This window comes from Narcine bancroftii, chromosome 6 (assembly GCF_036971445.1).
Source record: "Narcine bancroftii isolate sNarBan1 chromosome 6, sNarBan1.hap1, whole genome shotgun sequence".
NCBI lineage: Eukaryota > Metazoa > Chordata > Chondrichthyes > Torpediniformes > Narcinidae > Narcine > Narcine bancroftii.
Genome location: NC_091474.1, coordinates 135889568 through 135902576, shown reverse-complemented (window position 1 = coordinate 135902576; position 13009 = coordinate 135889568). Strand labels below are relative to the sequence as shown.

The window sequence follows — 13009 nt, the reverse complement described above, 5'->3', positions numbered from 1 at the left end:
AGTGTAAATTTCACAAATGTGTAGTTTGGTGAAGTAGGGTTGAAAGGAATGTGGGGAGGATAAAATGGGCTTAGTTTAGAGTTGGTGCAAATGGATGCTTGATGGTCAGCATGGAATCTGTAGATCGAAGCACATTTCCATGCTATATGACCCTATAACCTTTATTGGGAGTTTCTGCTTAGCTACCAGTGCTTCTTTCAAATATTGTTCAAGATAAAGAAGCAAGGATCCATCAGCTGAGGGCATACTGCAGTTGCTAATCAGATTAGTTTCCTTATTTCTCCTTGATATTGATGAGGTAAATATTCAGGAGATCATGCAGGGCTGAAAGTGATTTGGCCTTCACTGAATTTGGTTTTTGAATGATACTCAGTGGTCTGGTTCAATGTCAAAGTTAGTTCAAAGTTAAGTCTTTAAAATTAAATCATATTTAATTGTAGTGATGTGGTTAGAACATGGCATCTCTATATTTTTTGCATAGTGACATTTTGGATTGAATTTAAGAACATTTTACGGAACATTGTATCATTAAAATAACCTTGATATAAATTGTTTTGGCCTGGCTGTGTATACGAGAGTTTTGATTAATAATTGGATGATGAAGGAATTTCTGAGGAAGAATGCATTGAGTTTAAAAGGATAACATTCAATCCAAATCTTGTGATTTAAAGAGGATTGTGTAGGTGCAAGGGCAGGTTGGCTAAATTATATCGAGAAATCATATTGAGAGCAATGTAGATAAATAATAGCAAATATATAAAGCGGTATTTTAGATTACTGTTATAAAAGAAGTTGCGAGAGGCACTAGCAACAAAATGGCTATTTCTTGGTAAAAATATAATATAGAATCAGACAGTTATTTTCTTGCCTAATGCAGTTCATACTTACTGCAATTCTTGATATGCTAGGGCTGCTTGTCTTGGGTGTTCGATGCAAAAAAAAGCTTCAGAAAATCTTCTTACCTATCAAATTGGGCAGAAATAAAGAAAAAAACTGCATCCAGATCATTTAGCAGTAAATTTTACATAAAAGATTTCAAAAATCTAAAGTTAAGCTTTTTGCTTAAAGTGCATTATAAAATGCTTCTGATCATTTTTTTTTACACTAATTCTCTTGTTAATATTCTCAAATTAGGTTGTAAGAACAGGAGCAGAACCAAATTTGTATTGAGAGAGCAGTAGCCATCAATTAGAAATGTTCAGATGAAAAACATTTCCCCAGCAGAGACCTTGGGTCAGTTTTAATACACAACTTAAAAAATGTTTGTCACCAAAATATTCAAATACACAAATTACATAAGGAATAATTAGCAAGAAAAGATGGAAAATAGATTGAGAAAGATGAAGATTTGAAGTAAATGAAGTATACTAGCTGAAATGGTAGCATCGAATTGAAAAGAAATACAAAGACAAAATGGAACAGTGGTTCACTATCAGTGTGGATATGTAGGGTTTTGGTGAATTTTGAAAGCATCAATCTTGGACTTGACTGTAGCCAAACAGAGGTATAACAAATAGATATAAGATTATGAATTAACAGCTTGTACAATTATTTTAATAAACAAAAATTTAAACTAAAGTGCAGGTAAGATTTATTATGACTTGCCCAAATGTGAAGTAGTTCAGACAAATGGATGAAATGGAAAAGATATAATTGTTATCTTAACAGAAAAGGGGTTAGGGAGGTGATTTTACAGAACCGGTCAAACCCATCAAGGGTTCAGAAAAAAGTAAAGATAGGAAGGGTTAAAAAAAAATCAGAGGGCACACATAAAACGATTCTTTTAAAAAAAAATCAATTTTAGGTTCTGGATGTCGCTTGCAAGTCCAGCATTTGTTGCCTATCCTTAATTACCTTTGAATGGTTAGTGGCCTCCTTGACTGCTGCAGTCCTTCTAGTCAAGGTACTCTCACTAAATGCCATAGAAAAGTTGTGTGATTTAGACATGGTGACAAACAAGAATAGGCAATTAAACGTTTATTCAGCACCCTGTTTACTGTGGAATGTAATCGATTTCAGGAGGAAGAAAATGGGCATCTTAGCACAATATACTGTGGCGGCCCGCAATTGTAGAGATCGAGCCGGAGCATCGCGCGGCAGCAGACGCGGACAGAGATCACTAAAGCGACTCCCAGGATAATGAACCTGCGAGGGGTAAAAGCTGGGGCAGCATCAGACCAACAGCCCTAAAATGGCGTTGGTCAAGCTGCCCAGCTAATTCAGCAGAACACAGGCTGGGGAAGAAGGGCATTCATATTCATGGACGTTCTCGCCTGCTATTGTTATTCATATGGATGACTCAGTCAATCAGCAAAAGCTAGCGAGAAATTGAACAGTATAAAAGCAGCCTTTCCAGCCCTAATAAAGGAGTGAGCTTAACTTGCCACACTCTGTGTGTGTTTCTTTGTAGCGGTCGGCTACAACACAAAAGTGCTGGAGAAACTCAGCAGGTCAGGCAGTAAATCAACAGGAAGTAAAGGGTAACTACTCTTTGCAGACGATGCCGCTTTAGTTGCCCATTCAGAGCCAGCTCTTCAGCGCCGGACGTCCTGTTTTGCGGAAACTGCCAAAATGTTTGGCCTGGAAGTCAGCCTGAAGAAAACTGAGGTCCTCCATCAGCCAGCTCCCCACCATGACTACCAATCCCCCCACATCACCATCGGGCACACAAAACTCAAAACGGTCAACCAGTTTACCTATCTCGGCTGCACCATTTCATCGGATGCAAAGATCGACAACGAGATAGACAACAGACTCGCCAAGGCAAATAGCGCCTTTGGAAGACTACACAAAAGAGTCTGGAAAAACAACCAACTGAAAAACCTCACAAAGATTAGCGTATACAAAACCGTTGTCACACCCACACTCCTATTCGGCTCCGAATCATGGGCCCTCTAACGGCATCACCTACGGCTCCTAGAACGCTTCCACGAGCGTTGTCTCCGCTCCATCTTCAACATTCATTAGAACGACTTCATCCCTAACATCAAAGTACTCGAGATGGCAGAGGCCGATAGCATCGAATCCACGCTGCTGAAGATCCAACTGCGCTGGGTAGGTCACGTCTCCAGAATGGAGGACCATCGCCTTCCCAAGATCGTGTTATATGGCGAGCTCTCCACTGGCCACCGTGAGAGAGGTGCACCAAAGAAGAGGTACAAGGACTGCCTAAATAAATCTCTTGGTGCCTGCCACATTGACCACCGCCAGTGGGCTGATATCGCCTCAAACCGTGCATCTTGGCGCCTCACAGTTCGGTGGGCAGCAACCTCCTTTGAAGAAGACCACAGAGCCCACCTCACTGACAAAAGACAAAGGAGGAAAAACCCAACACCCAACCCAACCAACCAATTTTCCCCTGCATCCGCTGCAACTGTGTTTGCCTGTCCCGCATTGGACTTGTCAGCCACAAACGAGCCTGCAGCTGATGTGGACATTACCCCTCCATAAATCTTCGTCTGTGAAGCCAAGCCAAAGAAAGAAAGAAAGAAAGGGCAACCAGTGTTTCATGCCTGAGCCCTTCATCAGGGTATAAGCAAAAAGCCAAAAGATATAGGCGGGAGGGCAGAAGAGGAAAAAAAAGTTGATAGGGGAGGGGATAGCTCTCTAAACAGAGGGAAAGGAAGGGGTTGGGGAGCTGGAAGAAACAAGAGTGGAATAGAGAGAGAGAGAGAGAGAGAGAGAGAGAGAGAGAGAGAGAGAGAGAGAGAGAGAGAAACAGACAGACTTGGGGACGGTTATTTTAAAAATGGAAACTGGTGGTCAATGTTATTGCTGTCCAGTTGGAGTGCCCAGACAGAATATTATCAGCCTATCACTTCTCAGCATTTTTCTCTTCTATCCTCCCCATCTAGATCCACCTCTGACCTTGTAACTGTTAGCCTGTACTCCCACCACCCACCCCCTTCCTTTCCTCTCCCCACCTGTTTGCTTTTTACTCATACCAAAACTTTGGTCACCCTTTACATCCTATAGATGCTGATTTTCTCTAGCAATGCACTACAATCACAGCGCCTGCACCCATTCCTGTTATACTGCATTTCAGCTTTTAGCTAAATATAAAGTTTTAAAAACATTTTTTTCTACACCTTTGGAAGGAGACCATTTGATTTCTGAAGCTAAACAAGAGTAATTCAGTCAATTAAATAGCTGAACAGAGATGTGGAAAGAATGCAAGAGCTGGAATCTTTGGCAAAGAAAGAATTGTTAGAGGAATTCAGTGGTCAGACAACGTCTATGGGTTGAAATGTTAGTCCATATTTTGGGTCTGGACCCTTTATTGAGACTAAAGTGAAAATGGTGTGATATTATTTATATAAAAGGGAAAAGGCCAAGAGATGAGAGCATGTAGCACAGTTGTGAGTGCTGGAGAGACAGGTAGAGGGAAAGACCACGAGAAAGGAGGTGGGGGAGGGTTGTGTTGTGAATTCTTCTCATGTAAAACTCACGAGAAGAGGTTTATACTTTGTGTTCTTTATTTAATCTAAAATGGTTCTACTATGTCCCATAGTACAAAGCTGTACCTGACGTCACATGTATGTGTGTTCCATAACACTCTTACCCCCGAAAAAAAAACAAAAAACTAAACGAAGAATACGAACAATATAAATCAGTGACAACAAGTAAACTTCTAAGCACGGTACTTATCAATCAATCATGGGACATAGTCCTTCAAAGGTAATGGACGACATTTTTCGCATTTAGATTCCATTTGAGATTGAAGACGGAGGACTTTTTGACCTCTCAGGAGAACCTTTTGGTCTTTCTGGGAAAACTTTCAGTCTTGCATGAGAAGGTACCATTTCCTCATTGGTTGCCCCTAGAGATTGGGTAGTTACTGCTGGGCCGCCTGGTGGCAGCTCATCACTATCCCATGTGCCCAACAGCAAGGGTATCTTTGGAACTGGTAATGGGGTCAGATCCAACATGTCCTTGTTGGCATAAACTCACTCTGGATCTGGTGTGTCAAAGAAATCATGCACCTCAGAAATGGACCCTTGAGTATCTATTGCTCTCAATTGGTCGACATGTTATTTCCATATTGTTTCTCCCACTAGTACAGAATATGAACAAGGGCTCAATTTTTTCAGAAGCACTCCTCTTATCCAGGTTTCTTTATTCTCTTGGTTATCTCTTACAAATACTTGTTGTCCAACTTCTAGAGTTCTGGTTGTTTACCAAGAGATGTAAACATCTCATATTTACTGGATAAGAAGCCCCATGTTTGGGTATACTGCGGAGAGTAACATTTTCAAGTTGCATCCAAACATCAGTTCTGCCGGGATGCATTTTGTTGTAGATTGTGGGGTTGTCCTGTATGATAACAGAAAATTTATGATCCTGTGATGCTCATTGTTTGACGACTTCAGGGCCTTCATGACTTTTTTAAAAAAGTCTGTATAAAATGTTCCGCTTCTCCATTGGTACTCAGATGATTGGGTACTGATAAGATGCGTCTTTTATTTTTTTGCAGGAATTGGTTGAAAGCATCAGACGCAAATTGTGGTCTATTGTTGAAGAACAGTTCTATTGGCAAACTACGTTGCAAAAATACTCATTAATCTCTCAATTGTTTTTTTTCTGCTGTTGTTGTCCACATGTGGGATACTAGGCCATTTGGAGTGTGCATCCACCACAATCAGAAAGTTTTTGCCCATAAATGGACCCAGTGAAATTGATGTGAATTCAATTCCAGGTGTATGAAGATCAATTCCAGGGGTTAACTTCAGCTTGGGGTGCTTTAGGTTGCATTTCTTTTCAAATGTGGCATCTCCTCATGGTCTGTTCAATGTACATGTCCATTGATGGCCACCAGACATGCATGCACACTAAGGACTTCATTCAGACCATCCCTGGATGATTGTTTTGGAGTTCAGCTAACATGGTTGCTTACAATTTCTTTGGAATTATTTTTCTTGTTCCCCACAATAAACAACTCTCTTCAATCAATATCTCATTGTGTTGCATATAAGGTTTTAATTCGGGCTTAATCCTCTCGGCTTCGGGCCATCCATTTAACGTGACTTACAGGATCTTTGATAGGATCGCTTCATTTCATTTTCACCGTAATTGGCAAATGTCAAAGTTGTTCTTGATTAATTGCTGTGGCCTCTGCTGTCCAGTTGATCAATCCTTCTATTTGTTCTATCTCTCATTGTGTGACAAAGCATCTGTATGGCAGTTTTTCTTCCCTGGACTATGTTTTAAATCGTAATCGTATGCTGCGAGATTCATTGTCCATCTTTGAATTCTGTGGCCGCTAGTATCGGAATGCCTTTCTTTGGGCCCAAGATTAAACTCAGTGGCTTGTTGTCTGTCACTCGGGTGAACTTTCTGCTATATAGGTATTGATGAAATCTTTTGACACAAAAAATTATGTCCAGTCCTTCCTTTTCCAGTTGGCATACTTCCGTTCACAGGGTGTTAGAGTGAGAAGCGTAAGCTACAGGTTGTTCTCCTTTTTCTGTGACCTGTGACAATACTGCTCCTAAACCCATTGGTGATGTATTGACCACCAAGGTCACTTCTTTGCCTGGGTCGTAGTGAATGAGAACATTATCTTTAGAGGTGAGCATTTTCTTCAACCACATGAAGGTTTTTTTCTTTCTGTAGTCCAATGTCTTTGTTTAACATGTTGGAGATGTGTTTTTGATAATGGTTCACCAAACCTAAGAATGACTGTAATTCCTCTTGATTTGTTGGACAAAGTGTCCTGCAAATGGATTTGGTACCTGCTGTATTCTTCCGGACTCCTTCACTGTCGATTGTAAATCTCAAATATGTTACTGAGGATCCCATAAACACACACTCATCTTGACATAGTCTGACCTTGGTTTCCTTTAGTCAGGTTAGTATTTTTTCCAGGTTTGCCAAGTGGTCCACGTCGTCGCAACCAGTAATGATAATGTTGTCGAGATAGCAACTCACATTTATTCTGTTCAACAATTTATCCATTATCGATTAAAATATCGCGGTGCTGCTGATATTCCGTACAGCATTCTGGTATACATGAAAAATCATAAGTAAGTAATGATTGCATATATTTTTTCGACTCAGAATCCAATTCAACTTGCTGATATGCTTGTGATAAATCTAATTTTGTGAACTTCTTACCACCATTCAATGTTTGAAACAAGTCTTCTGTTCTGGAAATTGGATGGGTACTTGCAGAGCTTGATTAATGGTGACCTTATAGTCACCACATATTTGAATTTCACCATTGGGTTTTATTGGGGCGGCCCAATTGTCGTACTGCAATTTCTCAATGATTCCTTCATTTTCCAGTCTATTGAGTTCAGCTTTAATTCCATTCATCATTGCAAAAGGAACTGAAATTGGGTTTGGTCTCCAGTTTCAAGTAGTCTGGCCTGGACACCTTGGATTTTCCCCAGGTCTTTTCTAAATAGTATCTGATATTTTTGGAGCACTTGTTCAAGTTTTGATTTTGTTCTAGCTCAGTCTGTACATTTTTTATTGCCCCAATGACCTTCCAATCCAATTGGATTCCTGACATCCAATCTCTTCCGAACAAAGTGGGCCCCTTTGTTGTAAAGGGGTAATCTTTTTAGATGTCTGTCCCTTATTTTCAATGTCTACCTTGCATTTTCCAAGTACCTTGATTTTTCACTCCAGTGACTGTTTGCAAAACCATATTGGATTGTCCCACCTTGAGATTAGGAAATACTCGTTTTTAAGATCTTTGGCATTAAGGACACTGCGGCCCCAGTGCCCAGTTCCATCCGAACTGGTTCGTTGTTAATGTTAATGGGAATCAAGATTTCCATATTGCAGTTTGTCACATTATTAACATATATTACTTCCATCGCCTTGTCCTCTTCAGAGCCACTTGGATCATTACTCGGACTTTTGTTGGAACCCTCCTCTTCTTCCTTAAGGTTCCTCATCTTGCATGTTTTATTTCTTGTCTCGATTTCCCTTCTTGGGGAGATCTTATTTTCCCTTTTCTTTGGCATCTGAACTTAATGTGCCCCTCTTCGTAGCATAGGTAACATTTTGCTTTTTTGAAGAAACAGTTATCTGGACTGTGATTACTTTTTCCAGAATGGAAACATTCTCGGCGTTTCATTTTCTATATTTGATCTTCCCGCTGTTCTCCTTGTATAATACCTTAGTTGCGGTTGGCCGTTTTGAAACTCAGTGCTACTTCATGTGCAGGGTCGAAGTCTAATTGTCTTTTACTCAGCAATCATTGTTGAGCACTGTGGTTGGCCAAACCGATGACCAGCATTTTCTTTAAGGCTTTATTTAAGAATATTCTAAATTCGCTGGTTTTCGATAACCTATGCAACCTATGCAATTCAGCCAATTCAGTTCATCGTTTCTCCTGGTTTCTGCTTTCTCATCCAAAACTGGTATCTTTCTACTGTCGCTATTGGTCTTGGGGACAGATTTCTTCCCATTAGGGCACACAAAGCAGTATACGACATGGAATCTGGCCTTGCAGGTGGCGCTAGGGATTTTATCAGGCTATATGTCCTGCTTCCCACCTTGCTTAGAAATGTCGCCTATTTTATTAAATTGCCCTCTGTATCTCTTATTCCTTGGGCAGTACAGAACAAATTGAATCTTTCAACATACTCATCCCAGTTTTTTGATTCCTTGTACTCTTAAAAATGTCCTTCTGCCATTTTGGCCTCTCCTTTGTTTCACTGCAAATGAGCTTTGGCAGCTTAAGGTCGTAGTTTCAATTTAAAATCTTCTGTTCTCTTCTGATATTTGGAGTGTGGGATAACATTTATTTTTATCCTTGTTGCCAATTTTGTTGTGTATTCCTTCCACTCTAGAACTCACTCACACAAGATGTGGTTTATCCTTTGTGTTCTTTATTTAATCTAAAATGGTTCTGCTGTGTCCCACAATACAAAGCTGTTATCTAACATTACATGCATACATGTTCCATAATGTGGCGGGTAGGGGGGAGGGGAGAGGGAAAAGAGTAGGGGAGTAGGTAAAGAAGAGATGGAAACAGTGGGACCATATGGGAGTGGGGTTACCAAAAATTTGGAAATTCACTGTTAATTCTGTTAGCATTAAAGCTGTCTTGGAGGAATATGGGATGTGATGTGCTGTTTCTCACTTTTACATTTGGGCTTCTGGCAATGGATGATGCCTCGGTCAGATATATCAATGTAGGAATTATTGGGCTGTTGAAATGGTTGGCTCCAGGAAGCTCAAGCTTAGACTCACAGAGTTTAGGTGTTCTACTAACCAATCACCCAATCTTATTTAATCTTACCAATGTAGAGAAGGCCACACTGAGTACACTGAATGAAGTAGATTAGGTGGGAATGTGCATGTAAAGCTCTGGCTCACCTGGAAGGTCTCTTTTAGTTCTGATAAATGTGTCAGGGGACAGGCTTTGCACTTACTACTATTAAAGCAGCTGCACGGATAGTGTAGCAGTTAGCACAATGCTATTTAGTTCTACTGATCTGGGTTTGAATCTGGCACTGACTGTTATAAGATAGTATATTCGCCCCAAATCTGTATGAGTTTCCTCCCATCCTTCAAAAATATAAGGGGATTTAGATTAATTGGTGTATTTTGGGGTAACGGGCTCATGGGCCAGAAGGGCCTGATACTTTACTCTATATCTAAATTTAAAATTTAAAAGTACCTCAGGAGGGGAATGGTGAGTGGGGAGGGAAGAGCAGACTTGAGTCTGGGAGAGACAATCCTTTCAAAAACCAAAAAGGGTGGAGAAGGGAAGGTGTGACTGGTGGAGGGATTGTGCTGAAGATAGAGGAATTGGCGGAGGATAACGTGTTGGATGTGGAACCTGGTAGACTGAAAAATGAGGACCAAAGGGACTCTGTTCTTGTAATGCCCTAGGGGAGGTAGAATGAGGGTGAATGTATGAAAAATGGTTGAGATACAGGTATGGGATTTGTCAATGACAGTAATTGGGAATCCATGTTTATTGAAGAAAGAGGGAATTTTATATATACTGAGGCAGATCTCCTCATCCTGGGAAATGATTCAGCATAGGGGAAGGAATGGGGAAAAAGGGACTGTGTATTTACAAGAGACAGGAGAGTGAGATGTGTAAAGGGTTAGCTTGTTCCCTAGAGGGAGACAGTGGGTCACCCAGCACTTCTCTCTCTCACACACACACACACACACACACACACACACACACACACACACACACACACACACACACACACACACACACACACACACACACACGTGACTTGGGTGAAAAAGTAGAAGGATGGGTTAAACGGTTTGCAGATGACACAAAGGTTGGTGGAGTAGTGGACAGTGTAGATGTCTATCAAAGAATACAACATGACATAGATCAGTAATAGGTATGGGTGGAGAAATGGCAAATGGAGTTTCATCTGAAGAACTGAGAGGTGTTGCACTTTGGGAGATCAAATGTAAGGAGAACATATACAGTTAATGTCTGGGCTCTTAAAAGTTTTGATAAGCAGAGACATCAGGAAGATAACTCATTGAAAGTGGTTACGCATTTAGATAGGGTGCTAAAGAAGGTGTAAAGTATGCTTGCCTGCATTGCATAAGGCATTGAGTATGAAAATAATTCATGGTGCATCTGAACAAGGTGCTGCAATAACATGTGCAATTCTGGTTAGTTTTAGCAGGATGTTGCCTGGTTAGAGGGTATGAGTTAAAGGGAGAGATTAGACAAACTTGGGTTGTTTCCTCTGGTGCAATGGGTGCGGACCGGAGACCTGATACTCCAAGAGAGGAAACTCTAAGATCTGAGCTTCCATACTCCACTGTGGATACAAGATATTCTCACCTCCAAACCGCAATCACTGTGGATTGGAAAGAACATCTCCTGCGTACTTTGTTCCCTGCTGTCCTTGCTTTACACCTATGACTCTGTGGCTCAGTACACCACCACCACGATCTACAAATTTCCTGACACTACCACGGTAGTTTTCTTTGGCTTGGCTTCGCGGACGAAGATTTATGGAGGGGGTAAAAAGTCCACGTCAGCTGCAGGCTCGTTTGTGGCTGACCACGGTAGTGGGCTATATAAAAAGGGGCAATGAATTAGCAAACAGGAAGGAGAATGAAAACCTGGCTGAATGGCATACTAACAACAACCTCACACTCAATGTCACCAAACCAAGTTGACTTTAGGAAGGAAAAGACAGAGGTGTACGATCCAGTGATCATTGAGGGAACAAAGGTGGAGAGAGTGAGCAAATTAAATTTGTGGGAGCCACTATGTGTACCCAACACACCAATGACATCATGAAGAAAGCACGTCTCTACCTCCTCAGGAGTTTGCAGAGGTTTGGTATGACATTGGATACCTTGGAAAACTTCTACAGATGTGTAGAGGAATGTGTGCTGACTGGCTGCATCTCTGCCTGGTATGGTGGGGTGGGGGCTCCAATACCTCTAAGTGAAAAGTCCTGCCAAAGGTAGTGGATATAGCCCAGTACATGACAGTCAAAACTCTCCCCACCATACGAGAGCAGCAGCAATCATCAAGTATCCACATCACCCTGGACATGGTCTGTTCTCACTGCTACCATCAGGAAAGAGGTATCGGTGCCACAAGACTCGTACCACCAGGTTCAGGAACAACTGCTACCCCTCCACCATCAGATTCCTAAACAACAAACTCAATTGGAGACTCATTTAAGGACTCCTACTTTGCACATTATTTATTAGCTGAATATTTTTTTTTCCATATCACAGTTTGTCTACATTTCTTTCTTTGTTGACATTTCACTCTTGAACACATTTTTTTCTGAGTATAGTTTACATTTACAGATAAGTGGAAATTCCATCAGGCCTGCAGGAAAAATATCAGGGTTGTATGTGATGTACTTTGACAATAAATATGAACTTTGATAATGTGTTTAGGATCATGAGAGGCATTGTTACGGTGGACATTCAGAATCTTTTCCCCTAAATAAAAGTGTCATGCACAAACGGATATACGTTAAGGCATGGGGAAGGAAGTTTAAGGGAGATATGCTGGACAAATATTTTATACAGGTAAGTGCCTGGAATGGGTTGCCAGGTAGAGTGGTGGAGTCAAATATAAGAGTAGCATATAAAAGGGTTCTTGATAGGCACTTGAATATGAAGGGGATGGAGCAACATTTAACAAGTGAAAGCAGCAAATTTGATTTGCACATTATGTTTGGCACAGACATGTGGGGTGGAGAGCCTGTCCTGTGATATTCTGTTTTACTTTCTAACGTCTGTCCTCAGCCTCATCCACTGTCAGAGTGAGGCTAATCATAAATTTGACGAACACATCGTATTTCTCCTGGACAGACTTAAACCCAAAGGCATGAACATTCCAACTTTATGGAGCTATTTCCCCATCTGGCCTCTTTACATTTGAATACTTTTTTTCCCTTACTTTTTTTTTCTCTAAACTTTCTCCCCTCCTCCTTTCCTGGTGGTCTCTCCCTGTTTCTCCATGTCTCACATCATCGGTCCTATACCCTATCACCTCTTGGCTTCTCTGCCAGGTTCTTTTCCCTTTTTTATACAGTATGCAATATTACCCCTTTTTCTCTTTAGTCTCGATAAAGGGGCCCCAACCCAAAACAGTAACTGACTGTTTTTATCCTTAGATGCTGTCTGACCCACTGAGTTCCACCAGCAATTCTTTCTTTGAGTCTTAACAGCTCAATCTATTTGCCCATATTTCCAAGTCAGGTTGGTGTGTGACTTGGAAGGAAGATGCAGACACTGAAGTTGTTCTGTGTTTGCTGTTTTTGTACTTCTTGGCAGTAGAGGGCATGGGTTTGTGCATTACTGTTAAGAGTAGTGCAAGAGACTAATTGCAGTCCATTTTATAGATTATACAACCTGAAAACATTGTGCCAGAGGTGGATGGAACTAATGTTTAGTGGACAGAGTGATAATTAAGCAAGCTATTTTGTTCTGATGGTGGCGAGCTCTTCGAGTCATGTTAGAGCACTATGCCAGACAAGTGAAGGGTGTTCTTGCTCATGTTTTATTCTCCCCACTCACCATCTATGAT

General features: G+C 41.0%; 1 protein-coding gene across 9 annotated transcripts in view; it reads right to left on the bottom strand.

Annotated features, from left to right (window-relative positions):
• The window catches only part of fam135a (family with sequence similarity 135 member A), a 210493-nt gene that overhangs the window by 61493 nt on the left and 135991 nt on the right, over nucleotides 1–13009 (bottom strand). For all 9 annotated transcript variants that reach the window (XM_069886143.1, XM_069886142.1, XM_069886144.1 and 6 more), the window contains one exon: nucleotides 889–962. In XM_069886143.1, coding sequence (XP_069742244.1) covers nucleotides 889–962 — 74 coding nt within the window. The remainder of the gene's footprint in view (nucleotides 1–888; nucleotides 963–13009) is intronic.